Source organism: Botrytis sinoallii (assembly GCF_014898435.1).
Source record: "Botrytis sinoallii strain Bc 23 chromosome Unknown BSIN_001, whole genome shotgun sequence".
NCBI lineage: Eukaryota > Fungi > Ascomycota > Leotiomycetes > Helotiales > Sclerotiniaceae > Botrytis > Botrytis sinoallii.
Window position 1 is genome coordinate 5,845,819 of NW_024066028.1, and position 27,048 is coordinate 5,872,866.

The window sequence follows — 27,048 nt, forward strand, 5'->3', positions numbered from 1 at the left end:
ATTCTGAGGTAAATTGCCAGCTGAATACCGAAAGGGAGCTCGGAGCATAATTTTTAATCTTAAAGTCTTGCATCACACGAGCCGAGATGTTGGATATCGATTTTGACATGTCCCGTAGCTCAACCTTAATCATAAGGTTGGCCAGTCGATGATGTCTCGGATGTCTAAGCAGATATACGGCGCAGCCACTCAAAAGTTGAAGCGAGATTTTTTTATGAATTGGGGTATCCTGGGTAGCATTTTTGCACACAACCTAGGTTTTCATCGACAATGACATATACGAATTCTGCATGGCAATGCTACAATGTCGATGGTAAAATACTCGTCACTGTAAGGATCAACGACTAGAAACGGCTTAGGCTCGGAGTACATTATGAAAATCTAGACTCCGCGACGTACGAAAGCACATTTTACAACCAAGATTTAGATTTCATCTTTTTTTCGTTGTACTCGTAAGAGGATTCAAAGATAATTAACGTAGCGCTTGATTGGTTTATGTGTATTTGGAATTGCGGCCTTTCTCGGCTTTTAGGATGCAAATGTCGAGATCCGTTCACGGTATTGAACCTCATTCTCTCGCGGACATTCCACACTGCTCAAATATGGATTGGAATTTGTAGTGAGCGCTTTTGAAAGCGTTCTGTTATGTTACTTGATGCACATTGTACTAGAGCTTGGAAGCCATCTCTTCGTCTACACCTTCATCATTCCAGAGTCAAATTTCGATCAGTGCAACTGGAGATTAGCTATCCCGTTTCTTTGATTGCATGCCTGTCTAAACTAACCTCCACTTTTGCCATGGGAAGATATAAGTGGTTTATCGCAGAATTAACTTTGATGCTTTGTTACTCTGCCACTTTCCCTGTGCCGTTTCCATATTCCAGATATATTGTACATTGTGCCGAGATTCTTGTGTTTTATTAATCTTTATTGATCCCATTACTCCGTACATAGAACATCTCAGTCCAGTCACACTTGTCGATTTCATCCGAGACAACTGTATGAGACTCCGTTGATATGTATATGTGTACGACGGAAATATCCATGATTCTTATTACAGCCGTGAATATGGCTCATGCCATGTAATCGTTCACCAAACGAGTCTGTTCTTCCCAAATCTAGTCATCAATGGGAAATAAAACGTAGAGGAAAACACATCCACATTCAATACTCCAACACCCCTCTCTATCAAGATTCCTGAAACATAATCTCTCAAAGATGTAGGCCAAGAAGGAGTATCCCAGTATCTGGCTTTCAAACCCTTCCCATTTGCTGCGCTAACTTGTTCACTAATTTTATCTAGCTGTGTTGAACTGAACTTCCATAGCCATAGTCTGCCAATGGCTTTTGACATCGAAACACTAGCATAATAAGAGTTTGTATTATCGTAGAGAGAGTTTTCAATGTCGTTTAAAGGAGCATCGAAGAATATATCGCGGTAGGTGGTGTTGGAAATCAGAAGGTCAAAAGGAGCATTTCCGGAAGCGACAACTATAATTGGCGCCCAAGTGATCCCACTCGAGTTGTTCCAGTGGGTGAGCCAGTTCTTGGCTCGGAGTTTTTCAAGCTGTCGATTTACATATGGCCAAAGATCACCACCATCGGACTTGAAATCCAGGAAAAGTGTAACAGTAGTGTTTGGACTGGATTGAAAGATGCCACTCCAGTCGTTTCCATCTGAATGGGTGGAACCATTATTAAAACTCTTGAGGATGTTAAATAAAGGTTCAATATATAGGCTTTGAAGTGTGCGGTCTTGTGCCAGCGACCATGAGGAATGGCCTACTAAAAGATCGTCGTTCCCAGGTTTTGTTGGAAGATATATGTCTGCTTCTACGCTAGTGCATCCAGCAGCCAAAGCTTCGAAAAGTGGGGCAGTACGCCAATAATCGTTGTGTGAATGACATGCTATAGGTGTAATACCTTCAGTAAAATCTGATTTCCAAGGAGAAAGCAAGCTGATAGAGTCTTCAGGCTTCCGCCAATCATCTACTATGGAACTGACTTTGTTCGAGGGAACTTGAGGTCTATGTCGATGAGGTAGGGTCAGAAGTAAAGATAACCATATCCTAAGAGAGATAGGATTAGAATTTGAGGTCTCCGAGGATCAAGACGTTGAGCAAAAATACTCACAAGGTAGCGATAACTCCGAGCACAATCATGATACCAATGATGCGAAACCATCGTCTCCTTAAACTGAATTTGCCATGATCGTGTTGTCTTTTTTCTTTTCCATTACCGCGGAGTAGGCCTTTCCAACTACCATTGCGATGGCTAAAGCTATCGTCGGATGAACATGAAGAACGATCTTCATTTTCTTTAAGCTCTGAATTTGTTAGTTGTCATAGTTTCTCTCAATATCACTAATATACACACCGAATGGGGGATTTGCCATATTTCTAGCTCAATTGTCAAATATTCTCAGCGATACTGATGTAAAGACGCAACCAAAATTTTACCGAAGAAGAGTTGTACGGAAATTACACTCTAAAAATCATGAAATCTATCGATGTAAAGAAGATCTTCAAAAACATCAACAATAACGAGTTCCTAACGAAAGAAGAGATATGTCTTGCAAGTGATCTCATATTTCTCTCCAGGGTATCAGAAATAGAACTATAGTGCCTGATAATCTTTGTAGTTGTGCCTCTTGACAATGGTGTCACCTTGAAACATGATCTCTACGCAGTTCACCAAACTCCTATAGGATTAATCCTCTCATTCTCATCATCAGCTGCGAAGACTTGGCAAACATAAGCCAAAATTTTGGGGTTGTTGGAAGAGTACAAAATCGAAAAACGGCCTCAAAAGCTCTATTTGAAACAATAAGTAAGCTTATAAGGACCACATATGTTGTATACAATAATTTTCTGACCATCCTCATCATACCAACTTGGATATGGATCTTGACTTGGGGGTTTTTCAATCAACTAGTGTGGCAGTGTGTCTTATGGCGTAAATCCTACCCATCCAATTACGCAAAACTCTGGCTCAGCCTTAAATCCCTCTACGTAAGTTGTGCAACCATGACTTCGATTGACTTTGCCGTGATTACTTGCTTACTCGCTGATAGGAATTTCGGGTAACACTCGCTTAAACAACCGAACTGCGAGGCTGAAACAGGGACTTGTGTAGAAGTACTGTGTGACAATTAATTGATGAATCAAATGATAGGCGTTGATGTATTTGGAAATGAATGGTGCTTAGATACGAAAATTCGTATCAATTTTTACCATCAATGGGGAAAGATCATAGTTCGATATATGTCATCAGGTATTCTTGGATTTGACAAATGTATCTGGATGGACTTTAGGTCACAAAAACTATTCTGACATTGGAATATACATGAAGAAATCATTAACCCGGGATTTGGTTATTAATGTCACGATGTTCTCGCAAATGAAGACAGAAAATCGAAAGCTACATAGTAGAAGGAAAATGAGAGTTCAAGACCAAAATTAATGTGTAAATTTGTTGAATAAGTCAAATTGAAGTAAGGATAACCGATACATAAACGAGCAACCAAGAAAAGAAAGCGAAGTCTATATTGAAGCCACCCAAACTGTTCATAACCGCCCTAAGAAACCCTATGTGCCGTAACACACTGAAATATACTCTCTCTACCCCACACACCTACAGAAACACAGACTAGACAATATCTACCGACCATAGACTCCCAAAGTATATCCATGAGCATTCAAGCCTTCCACTCGATAGCAACTGCTCTCTCAACTAAGTCCTCTTCGTTCAAGTCCTCTTCGTTCAAGTCCTCTCCAGTCAAGTCCTCTTCAGTGAAGTCCTCTTCAGTGAAGTCCTCTTCAGTCAAGTCGTCTTCAATCTCGTCTCTCTTGCTAGCAGGTGCACCAGTCCCAGTACAGTAATCATCATTCTTATCGCCACCAACGCAACCGGCGGCGCAGAATTCGAGGAGCTTGATATCTCCGTGCTCAATGCAGGCCCAAAGGGATTGCTTTACATACAGGTCTGAGGTCGGAAGGTTGTTTGCGAGTAGATTGGTGTTGATCTTGGTGATGTAGTCGCCTGTTTGGAAAAGTGTTAGTGTGAATAGTTTGATTTCTAGGACTGTAGATAATTTTTCTAGTGATAGATGATGATAGAAATTGTCACTGACCTCTTTTGAGAAGGTAGGTACCACAGTAGATACCACCGGAGTTGCAGCTCTTAGCAGCGACAATGCTAGAGAGCGCGGAAGCAAGGACGATAGTGATAGTAGATAATTGAACCATTTTGAAAATCTGGGATATGAAGATAGTGTTTGGAGTGAAAATTGGTTGCTGATTTTGTGTTTTGCGTTGGATTTGCAAGAGAAATGTTTTTATTGTTGATGATGAGGATAGAAATCGATCATCAGTGAAAAAAAGTCTCTTATATATCTCTGCAGTGCAGTCGCCAAGCATAGATTTAGGTCAAGAAGATGATTGTCAAGCCTCAATGTCCAGGAACACAACCAAACTGGCTTGAATCCTATCAAGGGCTCGTCATTCACGGGAGCATAGAATGAAACGTGCAACTATCAGTTCATCTTGGCAGTGATAGAAGTAATATTACATTAACGTGATTGTAGTCCCAGAATGACATGGTTTTTCCACCTCAGAGGATTTGCTCAAGGCCATAAGGGTGAAAATACTAACACTTACACCCACGCAGGTAAGTTGTATCTCATTTATCTGAGATCTTCACAGTGACTTGGGTAATGAGGTACGATTCAGCTATAGCAAATACACTGAGGTGTTTCGACGAAGCTAGGTAATGATAGCTCAATACATGCAAATGAGCCATTTGAATTGTGGTCGCTTATTGCTAGGTAAACTATGATCTGGACGCCCCTTCCATTTCATACGTTCATTTCACTGATCTCTTGAAGCCAGGGGTTCGATATATTCCTTCAATGAACTTTCAATAAGATTCGAATCAAAAATAATTACAATAAGGGAGACAAATTTCTCAAGTGAGCTTCCCTCTTACGAATTCTAATGGCATGACACTTGTAGCATTACTACTGTAACTTTATTTGAAAAGCGTTTTTATCGCGTTTTTCTTCAACTACTTTAGTGACTAATGTTGAAGTAAAGCTCAACTTAGTCAAGATGGATTACTAGATGACTCGAAATTTCAGCTGAATGGAGGATTCGCATATTTTACATTTAATGCATTGCGACACTGCTATTATTATTCAATTCTCTTCCACATGATGAATCCCCCACGAGCAAACCGTGCCTCTTCCATTTGACAAGTAAACTTCAGGTTTACCATGATTATATTGTTTTGGAACGAGGAAAGATATTCAGGAGAGTAATCTTATGGCATTGTAGGTAGAGGCGTTGAATATGTCATTTTCAATCAGTTCTTCAGAAAATATACCGTGAGTTTCAATAAGTACGACTCGTCTATTCTCCAGGATACTCGAGATACACCGTGAGGCCTTGGCGTAAGCCATCCAAGGGGCACAGCACGTCTTATCGTGGGACAATCCGTTATGGCCAGCCGTCATGTTTACGCAGTACGGCATAAATGCCTGTTTGTATCTACTCGGTAAGCTTACGTGGCGTCATGATCTACAGCCTCCACAATCTCACGAACTTTCGAAAGTAGCATTTTTCTGCGCCTCATGTCTTAAATTCATCGAATTTTGTAAATATGAAACTTGGGAGTAACTAGCTTGCAGAGGACTGCCTATTCTTAAAATTATAAGGCGATTTTGGAAAGTTCGTAAAATTTGAAGTCCAAGTTATATGTCATGACGGATTCTCCGATGAAACTTTGATTCCGAATTCAACCAATGTTAGTCTAGTCTACAGTTTCAATACTCGGAGATAGCTGGAAATAGCTTCCCACGAGCTTTGTCGTTTTGCACCGCCGATGGAAATTTCACACATTAATCGTTGATTTCCTCCTTTCGAAATTTCCGTCTATCCCTCTAGAAGACGAAGTTATCCGAGCAGCCGTTTACGCACCATCCACAGAACTCTTTTCAGTTCTTCTTTCCAACGATCCAGCATGCATCAATCGCCAATTTGACAAACGGGGTACGCCCATCGCATTAGCTTGTATGACTAAACAATCGCTTGAGTTTTTGTAGATCTTGTTGAAGGCAGACGCCGATCCAGCTCAGAACCCAGATTGTGCTTTTCCTCCGTTGCTAAGCGTAGCAGAAGCGTGGAGGACTTTGATCTGGCGATCGAGGCAGTGTTGAAGTGGAGAAATGAGTCCATGTTGCACTTTGTCATAGAACGCGCAGGGGAATATAATGCGAGAAAGTAGAAAAAAAAATGATTAAGAGGTCGCTCGTTTTCTTCTTCGCATCAAAATCGAAGAACACATAAATCCCATCTAAATCACATATAACTATCCAATAAATATATTATGGCCCAGAATATGAATGAATTGAACAAATTGGTCAACAATTAATCTCCCTAACTTTATGGAAAGATGACCTCCCGAGTCGGAGAAAAGCTGTCGTTTCACGTGACCTGTGAGAATTCACGGAAACAGGGGGGTGGATCTGCACTAGGTAAGATCTTATTTTATCGATAAGGTTACCCTTTATCGAATCATACCGGAGCTCAACTATACATCCAGATGGAACTCATTTAGAACCCTGACATGCTCTGACTAAAAATCAACCAATAAGTGCCCTCGAGTCAAGTATTGCCTACGTTCTATTGGTCATATCGCGGTTCATGTTCTTCATCACGACGTTTTCTGTCACGCTTTGTAGAACTAGATGCAGATACTTGTGAGACACTATATCTTGCTTTCAACGAATTTTAGTCGTATTTCCCCTACTCCATATGGTTCCGAGATGTATGGCCATGGCTATAAAGATAGGAGTCGGTCTCTAATCGATGACTTCTCTCTTCTCATCTATTCAGCATCTACTCACAATATCACGCAACTAAATTTACTAAAAATACAATCATGGCTCATCAGATCTCAACAGTTAGCATTTGTGTTGCACTTGGTATTTCTTTAGCAACAGCCTCTGTTCTGCCAAAGGATATTCAAGTTAGTAATTCGACCAAACAATGGACGTTCGATGAAGTGTGTACATCCCATGACCCCTTCCCCAGCCAGAAAAGACTACCATGCAAAGCCTACTAATTTATCATCTTCTAGATTCCAGCTTCAATTGATCTCATCTGGTATCCATGCTTTTGGGACTATTCCTGCGCCATGCTGAAGGTGAACAACCCCCTAAGAACAAAATTCTGACTGCCGGAAGTTGACATTCTAAACTGCAGGTTCCTCTTGATTATTCCAAGCCAAACGGAACACGCGCTTCCGTTCCATTAATCAAGATAGCCGCCCAGAGTAATTCAACTGATGGCGAATATCAAGGAATGCTCCTCACTAATCCAGGTATCCTTCTTATTCCTTTTATCTTCTCTTTTTACTTCATAACTGATATTCAAATTTTCTAGGTGGTCCAGGTAATGCAGGTGTTGATTTTCTCCTCGAAGATGGATACTCAGTTCTACTTCCGGTAGTAGGAACAAACTATGACATTGTAGCTTTTGACCCCAGAGGAATGGGTCGTAGTATTCCGCTCGCAGATTGCTCATCTTCCAGTTCATCCAAACTTCGTCAACGGTATTTCGGGCTTTCGGGACCGGAATTGGATACTTCCTATTGGACTGAGGAGTTTCAAACTGCATTGGGCTTTGGAGCGGAATGTAATGCAACAATGGGAGGACCTGATGAGGCTGGGCCACATATGTCTACAGCGGTTCTTGCTACAGATATGCTTAGTATTATTGATGCTTTTGCCAAGACAGAACGTGGTCAAGGTGTTAGCTCGTCATCTTTGCTCAACTATTGGGGTTTTAGTTATGGATCCTTCATTGGTGAAACATTTGCGTCGATGTACCCAGACCGAGTTGGCCGTGTTGCAATTGATGGTATGTTGGATGTAAGCTTCCAGATTCCCAGCACTAATTTATTCCAGGTGTTGTCGATCCTGAGGATTATATTTCCGGAACGGAACTGAAGGACATTTACCTGGAGGATGCTGTTATTAACTCCTTCTTCACATATTGTCATTTGGCCGGTCCCTCAATCTGTGATTTCTACACAGGTAACAGCTCTGAAGATATCCGTGCTCGCTTCGAAAACATCTTCATTCCACTCAACGCATCATACGCTTTCTCCCAAAACTGGACAAACGCAACCACCATTCAAGAATCTCTAGAATCCATCAAATCCACAGTCAGATTGACAGCCTATACACCTATCAAATCTTTTCCCATACTCGCTACTCAGCTCATCGCGTACGAAGCGACTCTTTCAAATTTGACCATCGCCGCAATCGAAGCTGCAAGTAATATTGGCACCACAACAGCCAATATTGCAGGTACTGTTCCTCAACTAACCGAATGGTTTATTGGTGCATTCTGTGGTGAAATTCCTTCAGTTTATGGAAAGACATACGAAGAACTCCAATCACATATCGACACAATTGAAGAGGAAAGCTTCTTGGCTGGAGAAATATGGGCCACGACTCTAGTGCTATGTTCAGGATGGCCTATCACTGCATCTTGGAGATTTGCTGGTAAGTTTAAGTGCCACAGTTAATCATTTTTGACTGATCATCATAGGTCCCTTTGGTGGTGACACAAATAATCCGATTTTGTTCATCAGTAATACTCTCGATCCAGCCACCCCTATTGGAAAGTAAGTCCACTCTTCTCCTCTGGGATCGTTACCAGATTGACCAGTACCTTTTTACAGTAGTCAAAAATGGGCACCAAGATTCAAAGATGCTCAAATACTCACTATAGAAGCAATCGGTGTAAGTACCTCCATATCTTCTCCGTGCTAGCTTCCTCTAATTGGTATAGCACACTTCGAAGGCGGCCAACAATTCTTGTGCAAATGAGAAGATTTATCGTTTCTTTCAAACTGGTAACCTACCAGGCCATAATTCAAGATGTATTGTAGAAGCTGGGCCTTTTGGGGTTACTCCCGAGAATTCAGTTGTTATTGAAGAAGACTTTTAAAAGACACTTGCGAGGTTACCATTGGGAAATTTTCATCTTTTTTGATAGTTGATCCGAGCCCCCATTCAGAGCTTCAAAATTGGGGAAAAGAATCAAGAGCGACCACCTCCTTGTCTTTTCACAGTAGTGTACTCCGACAGAGTAGGGGAGTGAAAACCCTTCTTTATCTATTACGTCGACATTGGCATTTCAGGTCACTTCGTCATGTTCTTCTAACCTCTGTGATATTTCCAAAATAATTGATCTTGTCATCTAAATTTGATAAAACTGATTTAATATGTTCTAAAACTATGGTTTTCTCCATTTCCAACGCAACATTTGAATTTGATGTAATTACTAGGTAGTATCACTGTAGGAGACCGAACAATTTAGCATATTTAATGGTTCAAAGTAACATTCAAAGTCTCTTGGAATATCCGATGCCAAATTGTGCTCTTATATAGTTAAACATAATGTGTTTGCTAGATTTGTGATGCCAATTCTAGTTTTGCGGTATATCATGATGCGAAATGCTGCACTAGCAGTACACCACCTGACCAGTAGCAACATAAATTCGCTTCACTTTATGATACATCTTACCTGTTGTTCAAGAGTCTGGCCCATTTTCAGGTGAAATTGCTGATAATATAAATACTACTCTTTTCATCACGAAAATATTATCTCAAAAATCCAGCACCAGGATGTGTATTCCACAAATCTACAATTCCGAATAGCTCATCACCTATCCACACCCACAATCATATCCAGTACTCGCCCAGGCAAGTCTCCTCACTTCGCCTCGATATCTCTTAGAAATCCCACTGATATCCACATCCACTCGTACTAGCATATCCCTGAATCCTCAGCTCCGCATCCGCGATCGCTTTATCCCTCTCAGAACAATTGCTATAGACCTCCTTATGCTGTACACACACACAATCCCTATAATCGAAAATCTTCGGAGTAAAAGGCAGCGTGGTCCTACAATACCCGGTGAGACGAACACGATTAGAAGTTCGCTCCAATCTCTCTCTATCCTTGTCCACCACCCTAGCGCTCTCCCCTCCAGTATCACCATCACCCCTCCATCCCCCACCCTCTCCACTCAAGCCCCCATACCCTCTAATCCACCCAACGCAACCTTCTCAATACTATCCCAGAAACCAAAGATTCCCGTCAGGAAAAAGGGCGCAAGATGTGCTCCCCCCAAAAGATGCACATCCTCTCCTAAATGTCCCTTCGCCAACTCTCTATTCATATATCTCCACCACCTCGCACCTCTCTCCCACTTCTCACTCGCAATTTCATCCTCCGTCTTCGCAATCTTCGGCAATATCGGCTTATGAAAGGGTTCCATCACATAGAGTCCCGTTTCGGCACTCTTGACTTCCATTTCGTAATCCTCGCATCGAAATGCATCATCTCCTTTGCCTATCGCCTTGAAAATCGTGTCCCATGGACTTCCAGCTCTGTTTGGAGAACATATCGGAATGTTCTTGTTGGAGAGCGAGAACGAAGAGATGGTATTGGGTCATGAGTCTTATGTCGGCGTAGGGTTTGTTGAGAAAGAGTGCATGGGTGCAATCGGAGGGGTCGTAGACACCGATTCTGCAGGCGTTTTCGGGAAGGGAAAGGAAATTGCGGATTTGGAGAAGGGCGATCTGGATGTGTTGTTGAATGGAGGTGGGATCTCTGGAATAAGCTAACACGGCGAGAATGAGATGTGTGTGAGCGATGACTGATTGGTGGTCAGTAGGTTGAGAAGTGAGAAAACGGGCATTGGAAGAATATTCGATGCGACGGAATGGAGAACAAAATCAACAAAGATAGTAATGGATGGATAGAATGATGAATCAAAGCTTTCATTAATATAAACAAACTATATAACTCACAAAAATATCCACGTTCCTCAATTTGAAAAAGCAAATCATTACATTTCTCATAGCAAATCGCTGCTTGTTGTGTATCACCTGAGAGCTTATATGCGGCGTTGATCTGATGCGTCGATTAGTATTACTATCATGGATTCCACTTGCTCATCTCAGACCGACAAATATTAGATAGATCGAAAAGTCGAGATGAAAGAACAGATATGAATAGCTGATGGAAAACTTACTTCTTCAACCATGCCGATATAGTTGATCACAGGCCATTGCGTCTGCATTCTGAGTATTGTAAGCAAAGATATGCGCTTTGAATGGATGCGAGACGGCGCTTGTCTTTAGAGAAGCCCAAAAAAAATTACTGTCAGGGTGTTTGAAAATTATTCTGGAAGAGAAATGGATGATCTATTTCTCAAAAGCAAGTAGATGAGCGAGTATGTGATTTCCGGGCAATAAATAGAATTGGTAGCCTTGTATGTACGGAAGCATTATTACGAAGACTTGAGTGAATCAACCGTATGCCTTATTGAAGAGGGGTGGTCAACCAATGTGTAAATCGTGGAAGTGAATATTCACACAAGACGGGAACAACTGATTCGAAGATTGAGAAACATCAGACGAGAGTCCCTATGCTTAACGAAACACGTCGTCTTTTCTTGAATGTCAACTTCAGTGGCTCTAGTATCAACAGGATTCTTGCCTTGTCCTTCCTGATCAATCCTCCCATGAAATTTCAATGCCCTAATATCATCTTTCTCTCTCCCTATCTTCGCTTAGTTCTGTAATACAACTTCTACCCTCTTGCAAGTCTCCTCCACCACTCAAAGACAGACTTTCGTTTCACTTTTCTTCCCGACCTTTATCGAGTATGGAAAGTAATCACGTTCAAAATATAGCAGAATGATGAGAGGATAGAAAGTAGAAAGTCAACCAATTTCCAGGCAATTTTTCCTCTCTGGAGCATCAAGGATACCCGCTATGAGATTAGAAGAGGAAAGGAAGTAGAAATGAGGGGAGGTTGGTGAGACAGGACAATATAACAGCGATTATAAACTGGCACCAAGTATTGTAATGAGATTTATTGTGTTTTTCATTTCTGTTGTAAACTCTGATATCTAAAACAAATCGTACCAAGGCTATGTTCATACTTATATGAGACATTGATTTACTTATGTGTAATTCCTTCCACAGGAATTCTGTCGGCACCTGCTTCCTCCACAACAGTATGGACATTTACTTCCTCCTTCATGAATGGGAAGGTCAAAACCTCCTTAATACTGTAGTTATCGGTTAAGAACATGACCAAACGATCAATTCCCATACCCCAACCAGCTGTTGGTGGTAAACCAAACTCTAGTGCTCTGACGAAGTTCTCATCGATCAATTGAGCTTCATCGTCACCTTGATCCTTTTGTCTAGCTTGCTCTTCGAATCTGAGACGTTGCTCAAATGGATCATTCAACTCAGTATACGCGTTGACAATCTCCTTCTTGCAAACAAATGCCTCAAAACGTTCACACAAACCAGGCTTGCTACGGTGGTGCTTAGCAAGTGGTGACATCATCTTTGGGTGCTCAGTGATGAAAGTTGGGTTAATGCAGGTTTCTTCGATGAATTCACCAACAAGTTTATCAAGCATACGGGCATTTGTGAGAGGAGGCGAGCATTCAACCTTCATCTTCTTGAGAACTCTCTTGAAAAACTCATTAGATTCGTCGGTGTGCAACTCATCCGCAGGTGGGAACTTCTCTCCGGTTGCTTCCTCGAGAGCTGGAATCATCTCAATACGCTTCCAAGGGGCAGCCCAGTTGACTTCATACTCTTCTCCGTGTTGAGTGTGGAACTTGGTAGTTGTGCCTCCAGTAATGTGCTTAACAAGACCAGAAACCAACTCTTCGGTCATATCCATGGTATCATAAACATCGGCATATGCCATATAGAACTCACAGGTTGTGAATTCGGGATTGTGTGTAAGATCGATACCTTCGTTACGGAATTGACGACCCATCTCGTAAACACGGTTCATACCACCAACGACAAGCATCTTAAGGTAAAGTTCTGGAGCAATACGCATGAACATATCCATGTTAAGGTCATTGTGGTGAGTCTTAAATGGCTTAGCTGTGGCACCTCCAGCAATTGAATTCATCATTGGAGTCTCCACTTCCTTGAAATCTCTCGAGTTGAAGTAATTGCGAATATATGCAGTTATGTCGGAACGAGTCATAAGAACCTTTCGGCTAGTGTCATTCATGATCAAATCAAGATACCTCTGGCGATGTCTCTTTTCGTGATCTTTGAATCCGTAGTACTCGTCTGGAAGTTGTTGTACACAAGGGGTGAGCAAAATAATCTCTGTCGCAAAGATCGAAAGTTCTCCCTCTTCTCCCTTCTCAATCTTGTTCTTTGGTGCAGTTCGTCCTGGGTATCCAACAATACCAATAACATCTCCACGACGTAAAGGTTCATGCTGGCTTTCAAACGCTGGGGCTCCTTCTCTAGACTCCTGAAGTTGGCACATAACTTGAATCTTGGTATCCTCAGACTTGACATCGTAGAAGACAAGCTTATTTCCCGAAGCACGCTTGTTGTAGATTCTAGCTCCGAGGCGGATCTCCACGTCTTTCTTGTGTTCTCCTGACTTCAAATGACCGAAATCCTTGGCGAAGTTCTGCAAGTTATAGTTCTGCTGGAATTTGTGTACATATGGGTCGGGGGAGTTGGCTTCTTGCTTGTTGTATGCTGCTTGCATCTTCTTGATTTGTCGCGAACGGATCTCGAAGTATTGCTATGAATCAATTGTCAGTCAACATTCAAAATTGAAACCCCGAGAGATAAATACTCTTGGATCCAGATCCTTTTCCTCGGCTTCAGCGTTACTCTTTTTGACCGCGGCTGGTCTTGCTGGAAGAGCAGCAGCTTTCTTTGCCTTTTCTTCTTCCTTTTGTCTCTGCTTTTGTCTCTTCTTCAATTCGGTCTTGGAGACCACCTCTCCAGTGACCTCATCGAGTAGCTTAGCTACGCTTTCCGTTGGTACCGACATGATTGCGGTTTATACAATTGTGTTGTGAATGAACAAAACAATGGTAAAAAGGTTAAAGGGAGGTCGTCAATTTATTTACAAAAATTATGGTGGGATGAGTTTGGCGGGGTTGACTCACTGCTAGTGTGACTCGCTAGCGTGTGGACGTGAATCCAATTTATAGCGGCGGGATGAACCACAAGCTAAAGTGGCATTAAATAACAAAAAGATCGATCGGTCCATCGGGCTGATCTAGCTAATTTAAGTTACATGATGGAGAATTGTTATAGCGGCATCGTGGCTGGTGGTTAATGGCTACGGCGGCTCTAGATAATATATCCAGTTTGAATAAGATCGTAGATCAAATTTATTTACTCACTCACACCTTGATGTATAAATATGATAAGGGCGACATCAGTATCAAAATCTAGCTCCCCTTTCGAAATTCACGATTAATCAGATTACCATTATCTGAAGACAATATTTTGGAATGTGTTTCTCAGGCTTGATTGGGGAGTATATGATTGAAGATGCCGATTTGATTAGTATCTGTTCAACAGATATAGACAACAAAACCAACGAGCACGGTTAAAGCAAAGTCTCTTAGCTATGTAATTATACACAATTTCGAAACATAGATCATTTCAATCGTCAGTCCAAAGCAACTTGGAGTATTATGACTGTTTTATAGCTTCAATGTCAAGCTCTAGTACAGGCTATCTTAATCCTTCTAACATCGAGAGTCATGTAAAAATACAACCAAGTATGAGTAATACCAAGAGTCAAGATGGAGAGAGTCATCTTGAGATTTTGGCCAAGACTCAAATTTACCCTCCTCATCTCTCCCCTCGAGGAGAAATGAAGCTCGCCTTTCCGCTCTCTCTTTCCTACCTCTATGGTAAGACCATACTATTCTGTTATTGTAAGAACAAGCACCCAGAAATCTTTTGCTCTTTTGATATCATATACCTCGATTTATGGATAAATGTAAATATATCAATAGTATCACCTAAAAGATATCTAAAGTACAAGCTAGCCATTCGCCTGATTTCATGGGTATCGCGCGCTGGATGAATGAACCATATTCCCAAAACAAAAACGTACCCATTTGTAAGACAAACCCACCCCTCATTCCTACCCTTCACATTACATACCACGCCTCTGTATGATATGTCCTACACCTCGGACCATAATTGCTATTACATCCTCCCTATAGCTCACTGCAACACACGCTTCCACTCCCTGACATTTACCCAACTCCACTCATTGATCAATCTCGCTAAGGTTTCTCAAGAACTTAATCCTCGCATGAATTCTCTCATCACCATGTTTTTCCCTAACTCTCTCGTACTCTTTGCCTTTTCTCCTCTCTAACGCATCATCATCTCTTTTAGTCCAGACTCCTGCTAAATCGTCCGGTATCCCGTGTCCCATTTGCAATTGGTTCATAACCGGACTTGCAATATCAAAGTCATAAGTTGATGCCATTAGAGCGTCGTAGATAATATCTTGGGAATAGCCAAGGTCAATGTATTTAGCGAACTCAATATCAACAATGTCCTGTGAATCTGCTTCTACTTCCGCTTCCGACTCTGCAGATGAATCTCGAGATAAGTCAATAATGGGGCCTGGGGTCCTTTTCCTCCGGACTGGAGTTGGAGATACTGTTGGGGATTGATTATCAATGTCTGGGTAATAGAAATCTTGCGTCTCTGGCTCGATTGTGAGGGTTTTTGCTGAAGCTTTCCGAATTAATTCTCGTGGTTTCTTTTGCTGAATACGAAGAATTCTTTCTCGAGCTTCACGATCGCTATCATCCTCACTGCTACCACCATTATCATTCTCGTTAATTTGGTATTTGAGCGGCGATATATGACGGGGTGGCTGTGTAGCATTGAAAATATGTTCTGGAGTCGATGGAATCTCTACCTCTTTACCTTTACCCTTATCGGCCCTAACACGCTTAGCTTTACGCTTAGAATTTATTGCTGAAGATTCGCTAAGGTTGGATAATCCATCGGAGTCAATCGCACGCTTCTTGGTTGACATAGTTGAAAATTGCTTAGAATTTTTTAATGGTGGTAGTTCAATAACTTCATCGTCATCCTCTACATCCCTTTCGTGATCAGAGGGTCTTTGAACACTGCGTGTAGTTGTATCAGCAAGCTGTGAGGCTATCAAAGTCTCATCTTGCGAGGCCGCGAACATAAGGATACTCTGCGGATCACTTTCTTCTTCGGTTACGACTCTTTCGAATTCGGATAGAATTTCATCATAACAGCTCTTCAAATCTTGCGCAGCCTTGGAACGGTTGGCAATAGGGAAGCTTAATCTATCAGCTACCTCTTGCCATCGACTTTCTGCGTTTATCGTTTCAAAGCCACCAAATACTATAACGATTTGCCAAAGTCTGAAGAGAGAAATTTGTTTTCCACGAATTCTTGGATTAAAAATTGGTTCTTCTTCATCCTCTTCACAGAATTGTTTTAGGGTTAGCGTGAAGTAGTCCTCTTCGGTCGTCAGCGATTTCATAAAAGGTCTTTGTTCCAAATCAAATTCCTGCGGTGCTGCCTCTGGCGTCTTTGGTTCTTGATCGACTTTTGCTTTAGCATTGCGAGAAGGTGTAACAGAAATTCGAGCAGTGGCTATTACCAAGGCTTCTTTAGACTGTGGCGTAGAATGCTTCGTTTTTGTGGTTACTTCTGGTGTGCTTAATTTTGGATCACCTCTTGATTTAAGGTTGCCAGAGGACGCAACCGAGCTTCCAATAGCAGTTTCTGGTGAGGGTTTCTTCTGTTTGTAGATAGAATGCTTTGTTCGTGTCGAGACTTCAGGTGTCTCTGGTTTTGGATCAACTCTTGATTCTGCATTGCGAGCCGTAGCGGAGCTTCTGGCAGTAGTTTTCACTGAGGTTCTCTCCGGCTTTTTGGTAGAATTATTCGTTTGCGCGGAATCTTTGGTACTTCTACCACTTGAGGGATCAGAAACTTGCCGAATCGATGGAGATGATACAGACTTGACAGTTGACTCTGTCTTCTTTTTCCTATTTTTCATCTCTCGGGGGCGAAAGTCTTCATGGAAATAGTTTTCGCCATTCTTGAGCAGGATGACGCCCATTCTGAGAATCTTCATATGAGCGGGATTTCGTATAGATTAACAGATGTCAAGCTTACCCTTTCAGTCCACAGCTCCCAAGCCTCAATTTCTTTGGATGAATCTAGGTTGCAAATAGACTCAAACTCTTCTCGTAAGAGATCATCATCCTCTCTTGTAAAAAGTCCTCCAGCCACGGGTTTTTCTATCCTCGTCTCGGGGGATGAGACCTTTGAGACTATTGGTCGAGGTGGTTGAGGCGGCGGTCGAGAGCTCGTGTGTTTTGGCGGAGCTGACGAGGCAGGAACCGGGACTGTTCCACCCGGCACCGCGGACTGTGCGCGTTCATGAGAAACTCTTGTTGCAACAGGCTTAGCTAGCCCCTTGCCAGCAGATTTTGTTTCCCTGCTGGGACATGGTAAATTGTCATCGCGCTTATAATGTAGGTTCCCTGCCTCATAACTGGGCAGAAGATGCCTCTTCCAATGATCTAGCCAGGATTGATATGTATGATGAGGATACTGCGATAAAGATTAATCTAGATTCAATGTAAATTATCTGAATATCAGGAAAAAGTTTCCATACTCGTTCTGCTAATTCCTTGTATAATTCGTTACCCTTGGTAGATCGTCCCAAACGCTCTCCCTCCAAGACCCATTGGGTCAATATTCGATCATCCTCAGCTGTAAAAGGTGTGCGCGTAGATTTTGCGGGTTGTGCATATACTCGTTCTGATGCTCGTTCTGATGCACCACATCGATATTCTTCCATGCCCACCAATTTCCCAGCCTTCGCAGAATCTTCAATAAACTTCCATGAAATAGATCCTGACGGCGCATCTTTTCGCGCACCATCTGCGATTATAATCTCGGCATTCTTTTCGATTTTTTCGACTTCACCCCCGTTTGACTGTCGCAATCATTAGCATGTTTCTTTCTCTTCCATTTTAAAGACACTCTTACTCGAATTATCTCAACCCATCTTGAGCGCATAGGAACTCGCTGAATAATAAAGAATTTCATTCCTTCAAAAAGGAATCCTCCACCCCCAACACCATCATATACAATAGAAGCCATGGCTTTGGCCTTTGCGACTGGAGAGGGATTGTCGGTCGCAAGTCGTTTGAGGGGAGTAAATATAATCGGAAGGAAAAATGTGTTAAAGGAAACGTTTGAAAGAAGCGAGTGCCCTCAAAACATGCATTGATTTATCTGTTTGTCATTGATTGGCTCCATACAAGTAAATTCTGGTGTATAAAGGATTGTTTCTTGTCGCAAATTATGTGATGTTTAACCTTTGACGCGCTCAGAAAGCCAACACTCCGCGCGCGATCAGCTGATTAACCTTACCCCTACAAATAAGATCGGGCTTGGCAAAGATTACGTACCGAAGCAAAGGCTAACAACTTTGAAACTCTTGATGCTCACGTAAACTGTAATATCATGAATTTCTTGTAGACTGTGTTGATTAATTTGCTTCTCTTCCTTTACACTCATTTTTTAGAACATAGAAGACAATTAATTTTACTCAAAAATGGGTACTGTTCGGAATATTGCAATAGCTGTTCTAACTCTATCTTTCTTCACATTCGTTGCTTTCTTCGGCAGGCTTCCAGCACTGAGGTATCACCGCTGTTCAATATCCTCATGTTTCACACACTCACAACTTGATAGGAATACACCAATAGGTATTTTACATCGAGTATTATGGGTACACATTCCTCGTGGTTTCAGAGCTGCAGATGAGAGGTTAACCAATGGTCGTCTCAGTGCTTCGGTGGGAAGACTGGCTCATACATTATGGAATGATCGTCATCCTGTTGTTATGGTAAGATTGGTTTTCTTTTAACTCGAGAGAGAGCATGAAGTCAAGTGACTTGTGTATCATTCATCGAGAAGCGTATACCTCCAAGTGATATGGGTCGAATATTTCCAACCTACAACGAAGGGTTGGCAATACATGACTTTCTTGTAGTTCGTGGTACGCTGTTTGTTTCTAATTCGCGGAGTGAAGAGTCCTTAGCCATGCTAACCGAGGTTAAGATATTCTTCATTCTTCTACTTTCCGTGTCCGAGATTATGTTCTTGCCTTCAGCATGGTCATTCATGAGTACATCTCGCAAAATAAAGGCAATTATTGCTTTGACATTCCCATATGTCTTCCTCTATCTAGCTGCTTCTTGTGATCCAGGATATATTACACCTTCGAATCACGTCCATCAAATGAGTATTTACCCTTATGACTATACCATTTTCCATCCTGGAAATCCCTGTCGAACATGTCGTCTACTCAAACCTGCCAGATCCAAGCATTGTCATGTTTGTAAACATTGCATCGCAAAATGCGATCACCATTGTGTCTTCATCAACAATTGCGTTGGTTACAACAACCACCATTGGTTTCTTCTCCTTCTTTTCACGACTGGAAATCTCACCACTTATGCTGTTTACATCGGAAACTCGATTCTTTCCACTTTCATCGTCGCCGTATATCCAGACTGGTCTTTTCTAGGATTCGGTTTCACCTGGTCTCGTTACTTCTCAATCTGGGGATGGGCACTACAAGAACATACCCGAATTGGTTCCATAACTCTCTTATGTTTTCTTATCACTCCCTTAGTCTATGGACTTTTTTTCTTTCACATATATTTAATTTGGTGCGGCACCACCACCAACGAAAGTCAGAAATGGTCCGACTGGGATATCGAGATGGCTGAGGGATATGTCTTCAAACGCGCTCTCTCCGAAAATCGAGAGAAGAATTTACGAATAGAACCACCGTGGACACATTGGCCAGCAGAAAGTCAACAGATCGTTTTGCGTACAGCTGATGGACAGGATCCTGTCGGAGCAATCGGAGATGGAGAATGGCAACGCGTATGGGGTTTGAGGGATGTTGAGAATTTATATGACATTGGGTTTGTAGATAATCTGAAAGATGTATTTATTGGGCGGCAGGGTGTGTATCACGTACCAGATAGAGAGGCCGATATGCCGTTGGAGACACCGAGAGGTTCAAGTTCAGAGCCAACGAGTGCGTAGTATTTATGTAGATCGAGATGTACAATCATGATTTTCAATAATCCATAATGCATGTTTGTGGTGCCTACATTCATCTTTATAATCTTTCTAATCTACAAACTTCACGCCTTTCTTCCTTCTTACGTTAGTTCAGTTCAATCACTCTACCTTATTTCATAGTAGTCAGCACTTTAACAGCAGCCTATATTAAAGCTTTTTGAACAAACCCATTATTATGACTACCAAGTCAATAAACACCAAATTTTACCTCAAATGCCTAGGTAGATTGAACAAGTCAAACCCTTCCAATCTTAAATCATCAAACATACCTCACCAAATCCTACTCAAGAACAAACATGCCCCCCTCCCAACCATACGACCTACCCAAACGTCTCCCCATCCTCCTCGCCGTGCGAAACGCAATTTTTCCCGAGGGGTGCGGTTCATGAAACTGAATACTGCGCTCGGCATTCAATTTTGTCGGCGTAAATTGCCACACCGAACCGTATTGTTTTTCGGCCGCGAAGCCCGTAGATGTCATTGCGTAGAGGAAATCCGCCCAGGGGATTTCGCCCGGGAGATCATTGAGAGATGGTTGCCAGAAGAGAATTTTAAAGACTTTGATTGCTCGGGCTTTGAGTTTGAATGTTGATTGAGAGCCCGGGGTTAGAGTTGAAGCTGTTGCTGGAGCTACTGCTAATGTAGTCGAAGATTCGGTAGTAATCGCTGGACCGCGAGTTTTGGGCTTGGACTTTGGTTGTGGAGCAATAAATTTGGTAGTATCTTCGGAATCAAATTGTGGTATTGAAATAACTTCATCGCGACCATTGCTATCCTGAGGCTTAGGTTTTGGTACCTTCATTGGCTCGACCCATTCAGGTGTCCGCTCGAGCGGACGCACGGCAGTACAGATATGCTTGACAGCCTGAGTTAATGTCTGACCAGTGTTTCTTTGGTAGACCTCGTCCATTTTCTGCCAAAACTCGTCCAAGTTATGCTCAGCTTTCCTCATGCTCTCTGTATTCTGCTTGTTTCTTCGTTTATCCGATGGGTAATGGAAGCGTCCCTCGGCTGGAGATCCGAATTTAGCTAAGCCGGTAGCTTTGAGATGGCGATCCACGCTGGCAAGTAAACTGAGCTGCTTAGGAAACTCCTTCTCAATCTGATCTTTATGCTCTACCAGCGCATTATCGTAACCAGCAGCCCATGGCAGATATATATCCAGTTCATGATAGATCCGCGAGATGAGACCAAGATCAGAAAAGATTCGTGCAACCAAAGCTGAAAATTTTGCTTTCTCGTTTGGATCACGTTCAATCCTACTTTCAATTTCATCTACTAGAGTAGGTAGGGTCATGAGGAAAAGCTGCTGGTCATTCCAGAGACTGTTGAAAAGCCACATCATCTCATCCTGTCCCCCTTTACTCCGAACTTGGATCATTGTAGAACCTGGTACTTGCGGGTCGCGAACGAATTTTGAACGATATGGTGGAGATGCTGGGACTGCCATCTTCAAATTTCGTATTGGGCCTTTCGCCATCTGGTTTAGCGAATATCTCAACGTCAACAATGCCTTCATGTATTCTGGTGGTAATTGCTTTTTTGGTGTAATCTTAGACGCATACTTCTTCTGCAGAAAGGCTAAGTGCTTAAGTTGTTGAGCGACGTTCTCCCATACGATCAAAGCACCATACGCATCGGAGACGACGTTTCCAATGACATATTCCCAGAAAAGTGGTCTATCAAGCGTAGGATGTCGATTTCCAAAGGTGTCGAGTAATTTTTCCTGTCTATGTTCGCTCCAGTCTCCCAGAACTTCGGCAAAATAGCCAGGATCTTCTCTCAAGTCTCGGATATAATCCTCAGCACTAATTCGTCTAGCCTCAACGATGACCTGCAGACGATGGAAATCGAGTTTTGAAGGTAGGCGATAAGGTGCTTCTGCAGCTACGGCTGCAATGGTCGACCAGTCCGAACCATCTGTGAGTAGAGGCGGTTCTGGCTTGATCGATGCTTCGCTGATCAAGGAATCAGAATCAATGTCGTGAAGCAGTGCCTCACAGCACTTCACCAGCAGATGCAGTAGTCTTTGTTGTATTTCCAAGATCATAAGTCCCGATCCTGGTAGGTGTGCAAGGCCAGCGAATGTGTCCATCATAGCATCTTCATCTTCATCCCAAGAAATAAGACGGCCGTAAGTTTTGACTGTTTCTCCCTCAAGCAACATAGTATGAACATTAAGAAAAGCAGGCATAGTAGCAGCACTAACACGGCCGAGCTGCGTGGCTTGAAAATCCGTGTGTGCGAAGACATGAGGTGGATGACGGCCTCTAGAGTTGATTAAAAGGAGAAAGGTTTTCCCTCTAACCAAATCTTCCACGTTGAGATATGGCCATAGATACGCTTCCCTGTACTTTGTGCCCTTTGTTTTCAGCTGACTTCCCTCTTTAATCAATGCCTCAAAATCCGGACGATGAGTCGCAGACATTCCTGGCCATGCTTGTAAAATAATCTTAGATCGATGAACTTTTGATTTCTTCATCCATCGTTTTCGTATGACATCCTCATGCCTCTCCAATATCTGTCTTAGTCTATTCCAATGAGACAACACTTCGGTAGATCGTTCTTTGGCTTCTTTTCGAACCTTTTCTGGAGTAGGTAGAGATGACGGTGCAGGTAAACCTAAAGCTCCATAGTCTCCAGATGTGAATTGCTTCATTTGGTCATCGTCAAGGCGTGGAAGTGATTCTGAAGGTCCTGAGAGCCCGAGAGCTCCAAGATCTCCACTCAAAAATCTGTCAATAACATCTTTTGAGAAAGCCATTTTGTTCGCGTTTTGAGCACGCAATATGAAAGAAGCAAGGCCACTCAGATAAATCTACTCGATCGTTGAATGATTGGAAACACTCGTTTTATTTTTCCGTTTATGATGTGAAGAATATGAATTATGATAGGATTGCAACATGAAAGTCAAATATTTGCATTTTGATCGACTTTATCACAATTTCAAAGTTTGATTGTGTAATGAAAAGTTTGATAGCTGTGGGGTGTTTGCGAGGACACTTCAGCTTTTGGGAAAGAGCCTACAGATGACAAGGCTGGCATATAGTGGGTAAAATTGTGTATTGGTCTAAAAGAGGTAATGGGGGGAATGATCCCTTATATACCCACTTATAATCTATATACGGCAAGTGCACCCCCTTCATCTCCACCTTCCTTCTCCTACCAGAAATCTACAAGTGAAGCTCGAGGAATATGCTCTGTACTAGGTATAACGTAAAAGATACATCACGAGATAATATTCAAATACAACGCGGCCACTACTAGGTTAGACATTATTATTCTTTGCAATATCCCATTTCAAATTCGACGTTAAGTAGGTAACCTACTCTTCACCATTCCGATCTGGAGCAGACTTACCCTTTATACTTCGTACAGATTAGGTCCTATGTGGCACAACAAACCCTCCACTTTCTGTTCTCTTCTCCTGCACTCCAAACAGCTTTGAATATATTCTATGATTCCTTCTCCAATTCATCAAATAACCACATCCGAATTAGTGTAGGGGTTAACATAACTCGCTTTCATTATCACCGGATATAGAACCGAGTAGCCCCGGGTTCGATTCCCGGATTCGGAAATATTTGTTTTACATTTTTTATGTTTATTTACATTTTTTTCACTCTACACAGAAGGAAAGAAAGCATCACCTACCTTGACTCTTTTTTCACTTGCAAATCAATCTCCCTCTCTTTTTGGGCAGCATTTCGAGAATGTGGGGTTGGGAGGGGTAGAGTCACATGAGATGAATAAATATAGTGGAGACGAGAAGAAAGGGAATCTAATTAATACACAGTAACAATAACCGAGACTACCATATCATTTTCTATATTGATGATGACGATGATGACTGATTCAGTTCAAGTGGAGACTAACCAACTACTACAGAGTATGTAGGTAGGTAGATACTTAAGTCATTGATTCCTTGTACCTCCTACATATAGGTAGGTATCGTACATTGTTGCCATCAATCCATCAATCTCGCAATCTAATGCAAAAAGGGACCAAAAGCGATCCACATACCTACCTACCAATCGGCACATATCAAGCCACGATAGAGAATGATTTCTCGGGTTAGATACGAGTAGATTACATTAGATCGACACTAGAAGAATGTAAAACTGGCTACTGCGAGTAGATTCCTTGGCATTACTCTTTGATGTCCCGGTAGCTTCTTTTTCTTATCTGTCCCATGAGTCTTTCACCCACCGAGGCACGCGAGCAATTCCGAGATGATAATGGTTTCGATGCTAAACAATTTGTATCTCACAAGCTATGCTATATACAATCTTATTATACTAATGTATGTTATGCCAAATTTATCCCAACTCCAAAGACAAACAAAATCTATCTGGTATCTCTCTAATAACCAAGACCATACCTAAACTTTGCAATCATATCATATCATATCATATCATAAATCCCAGTGCGAGTTCCAGAATCCAAACTCCTTCCCTTTCGCCCCGTCAGACATTACTATTTCCCCAATGCATCCCCAAGCATCTCGGTAATAGCAATAACCTTTTCCTCTTGAAACCTTCTCCCCACAATCTGCACGCTCACATGCGCACCATCATAAACTTCCGGATCATCTGATGTTCGTTAGCATCTCTCTTTCAAACATGCCAAGATCTTTGTACAAAGACCCAGATAACAAGTCGAGATAAGGAATCAAACATACAGCATTTCCAAACCTTTTCATCCTCTGCATTTAGCGGTTTGTATTCTAGATCGAAAACATCCACATTCTTATCCACCGTTGTAACTGGTAAAATAGCAGCGCTGTAATCAAGAAGATTGACAAATGTCGAATACGCTATGCACTCATGATTAGCTCTGTCTTATCTACTATTGTCGAGAAGAACACATACCAATATAATCAAACGTCATCGTAAGATTCGCAGGCATAGGAGCCAACGGAGTAATAACCGCATCGATAGCTCTGCCAGTACCAGTAAGTGAGACAGTGCTGTTCCAATAGTCCATGTATTCTTTTTGGTATTCGCGTTTTTCGACATTTACGGCGGCGATGTCGAAACCGGTCATTTGAGGTTTGAGAGTACTGTAGTGACCTTGAATTTGAGGGATCATGGGTTCGCCGGAGAGTGCTAGGGCTTCGTGAACTGAAGGTTGTGAGCTTATAGGTTTGAAAGATTGGAATTTTGGAGGGACAAACCGTCTTTTCCTCCGTCAAAAGACCATGCTTTACTCTGGTTGGTTGTTAGAAAGTTTTTTATGTAGATGGAGAGAGAAACTTACTCCTATCGCGCATCCTCTTTGATGAGAAGGTGGTTTCCACTAAAGTTTTGTGATTAGCAATTGTGTATATAAAGAGGGGATGGGTTTCTCATGATTCATAACATTTGGTCATGTTTCCAACTTACTTCGATAACCTTGTGTCCAAGTCTCTTGACAGTATTAACCACGATATCAATAGCTCTACCAACAGGAGGTTGAGGAGCAACCCCTCTATCGCACTTGAAGACTCCGAAAGCCAATTGACCACCGCCGTTAGATTTGATAGTATCAAGAATCATTTGTTCTTGTTCATCACGCCATGGTATTTCACATACTAATGGATCATGTAGCCACGGTTGAGCACTAAGAATGCTCTTCATGACCAATTTCAAAGATCGAGCTGTTGTGGCAATTGGGCCCACAACCGATAAAATAGTATTTTGTCCAGCCAAACTGTTGGCCATACCTTCATAAGGCATTCTACCTGCCGAAGGACGAATGCCATAAAGTCCGTTGAAAGCTGCTGGAATCCGAATGCTTCCTCCAATATCAGTACCAAATCCTACTGGACTACCTCTCAATCCTATCAATGCTCCTTCGCCTCCTGAGCTTCCACCTGGTCCTAAGAGTCTGTTCTTTGGGTTCTCCGTTGTACCCATAATATTGTTGACAGTCTCACCCGCCATGAGTGTTTGAGGAACAGTTGTTTTACAAAACATTATCGCACCAAGACTTCGTAACTCTTTGACCATCTCGCTCTCAAACACTCGCTCTTTTCCTGTACCCTTCTTTCCTTCAAAGGTTCCAATCCAGCCTACATAGCCCATAGTGGTTTCCACACCTCTAACGTGAAACCTAAAGATTTGTGAGAAGCTTGCGTCTATCATAAAGAGCGAACTTACTGGTCTTTCAAGCTGACTGGTAATCCATGTAGTGGACCAATTGGCTTTCTGTGTTCAGCAAAATAATCGTCCAGTTTTTGCGCTTCTGAAATAGCATCATCGAAAAATATTTCATGCAAACAATTAACCTAAATCAATATTAGAATCGCTGTTCAAATTGGAGGTTAAATTGCTGACCAATTGATGCGCCAAAGCTGCCCGGTGACAGAAAGCTTCACAAACTTCTCGTGACTTCCATTCGCCACTGCTAGTTTTCTCTACAATTCCCACAGCATCCGTCTCAGTAATCTCGATCTCTCGGGCAGAAAGAAACTGCTGAATGTAATCGCCCGTTACATCTTTTTGTTCCTCGACCGAGGGTATCGAGTCCAAGCGCCATTTCTCAGGGATCAAACAGTTGACCGATTCACGCTTATTCTTTGCGATGATTTGCCAATCCGAGGTGATTGGATTTGGATGAAGTTGCTGGTTTCCTTCGAAGAATTTCCCGTACCAATACGTCTTGATTTGAGACGCGGTGATAACGAGAGAATGTAAAATGTGTTTGTTCTGAATGTGCCACGATACATCTGATTTTGCTGGTTTGGTCGCCGCCCAAGAACCCATGATAGGCAAGGGCGACTGGCTGTCTGCGTCGCCGCCCATGATAATTTCTCCCATTGTTTTGTGGTCCATGGAAGAAAGAAGATTGAGATTTGTGTTGATAGTACAAAGGGGTGTCGAATTTTTATATGAAATTTTTGCTCCAACTGATAAGGAAATGTAGTGTGTGTGGATTGTTATCAATGCATCGGGTAGACTGTAAATTAGTCGGAAACTATCGCGTGGTGGTGG

General features: G+C 42.2%; 9 protein-coding genes across 9 annotated transcripts; 2 read left to right on the top strand and 7 right to left on the bottom strand.

Annotated features, from left to right (window-relative positions):
• Positions 1-1,090: 1,090 nt before the first annotated feature.
• Positions 1,091-2,395, bottom strand: EAF02_001181 (uncharacterized protein; the record flags this gene model as incomplete). The annotated part of the gene is made up of 3 exons (XM_038897229.1): positions 1,091-2,069; positions 2,134-2,326; positions 2,377-2,395. The coding sequence occupies 3 exons, from the start codon at positions 2,393-2,395 to the stop codon at positions 1,091-1,093; spliced, it is 1,191 nt and encodes a 396-aa protein (XP_038764088.1).
• Positions 2,396-3,697: 1,302 nt separating this feature from the next.
• On the bottom strand, positions 3,698-4,247 carry EAF02_001182 (uncharacterized protein; the record flags this gene model as incomplete). The annotated part of the gene is made up of 2 exons (XM_038897230.1): positions 3,698-4,041; positions 4,133-4,247. The coding sequence occupies 2 exons, from the start codon at positions 4,245-4,247 to the stop codon at positions 3,698-3,700; spliced, it is 459 nt and encodes a 152-aa protein (XP_038764089.1).
• Positions 4,248-6,666: 2,419 nt separating this feature from the next.
• Positions 6,667-9,213, top strand: EAF02_001183 (uncharacterized protein). Its single transcript, XM_038897231.1, has 8 exons — positions 6,667-7,062; positions 7,138-7,203; positions 7,263-7,380; positions 7,443-7,919; positions 7,967-8,569; positions 8,616-8,691; positions 8,749-8,809; positions 8,859-9,213. The coding sequence occupies exons 1-8, from the start codon at positions 6,940-6,942 to the stop codon at positions 9,015-9,017; spliced, it is 1,683 nt and encodes a 560-aa protein (XP_038764090.1). The 5' UTR covers positions 6,667-6,939; the 3' UTR covers positions 9,018-9,213.
• Positions 9,214-9,805: 592 nt separating this feature from the next.
• On the bottom strand, positions 9,806-11,160 carry EAF02_001184 (uncharacterized protein; the record flags this gene model as incomplete). The annotated part of the gene is given in 5 exon segments (XM_038897232.1): positions 9,806-10,137; positions 10,149-10,465; positions 10,479-10,734; positions 10,889-10,991; positions 11,113-11,160. 5 exon segments carry the CDS (start codon positions 11,158-11,160, stop codon positions 9,806-9,808), a joined length of 1,056 nt encoding a protein of 351 aa, XP_038764091.1.
• A 783-nt stretch (positions 11,161-11,943) lies between these two features.
• Positions 11,944-13,980, bottom strand: EAF02_001185 (uncharacterized protein). The gene is made up of 2 exons (XM_038897233.1): positions 13,722-13,980; positions 11,944-13,667 (listed from the first exon to the last, which is right to left on the bottom strand). The coding sequence occupies exons 1-2, from the start codon at positions 13,920-13,922 to the stop codon at positions 12,045-12,047; spliced, it is 1,824 nt and encodes a 607-aa protein (XP_038764092.1). The 5' UTR covers positions 13,923-13,980; the 3' UTR covers positions 11,944-12,044.
• Positions 13,981-15,164: 1,184 nt separating this feature from the next.
• EAF02_001186 (uncharacterized protein) lies at positions 15,165-18,244 on the bottom strand (the record flags this gene model as incomplete). The annotated part of the gene is made up of 4 exons (XM_038897234.1): positions 17,957-18,244; positions 17,580-17,903; positions 17,075-17,515; positions 15,165-17,027 (listed from the first exon to the last, which is right to left on the bottom strand). The coding sequence occupies exons 1-4, from the start codon at positions 18,068-18,070 to the stop codon at positions 15,165-15,167; spliced, it is 2,742 nt and encodes a 913-aa protein (XP_038764093.1). The 5' UTR covers positions 18,071-18,244.
• Positions 18,245-18,466: 222 nt separating this feature from the next.
• Positions 18,467-20,088, top strand: EAF02_001187 (uncharacterized protein). Its single transcript, XM_038897235.1, has 3 exons — positions 18,467-18,616; positions 18,668-18,821; positions 19,037-20,088. The coding sequence occupies exons 1-3, from the start codon at positions 18,528-18,530 to the stop codon at positions 20,033-20,035; spliced, it is 1,242 nt and encodes a 413-aa protein (XP_038764094.1). The 5' UTR covers positions 18,467-18,527; the 3' UTR covers positions 20,036-20,088.
• A 266-nt stretch (positions 20,089-20,354) lies between these two features.
• EAF02_001188 (uncharacterized protein) lies at positions 20,355-22,838 on the bottom strand (the record flags this gene model as incomplete). The annotated part of the gene is made up of 1 exon (XM_038897236.1): positions 20,355-22,838. The coding sequence occupies one exon, from the start codon at positions 22,836-22,838 to the stop codon at positions 20,355-20,357; it is 2,484 nt and encodes an 827-aa protein (XP_038764095.1).
• A 1,712-nt stretch (positions 22,839-24,550) lies between these two features.
• Positions 24,551-26,874, bottom strand: EAF02_001189 (uncharacterized protein; the record flags this gene model as incomplete). Its single annotated transcript, XM_038897237.1, has 8 exons — positions 24,551-24,666; positions 24,756-24,890; positions 24,946-25,197; positions 25,251-25,284; positions 25,334-25,372; positions 25,459-26,167; positions 26,215-26,342; positions 26,392-26,874. The coding sequence occupies 8 exons, from the start codon at positions 26,872-26,874 to the stop codon at positions 24,551-24,553; spliced, it is 1,896 nt and encodes a 631-aa protein (XP_038764096.1).
• Positions 26,875-27,048: the final 174 nt, after the last annotated feature.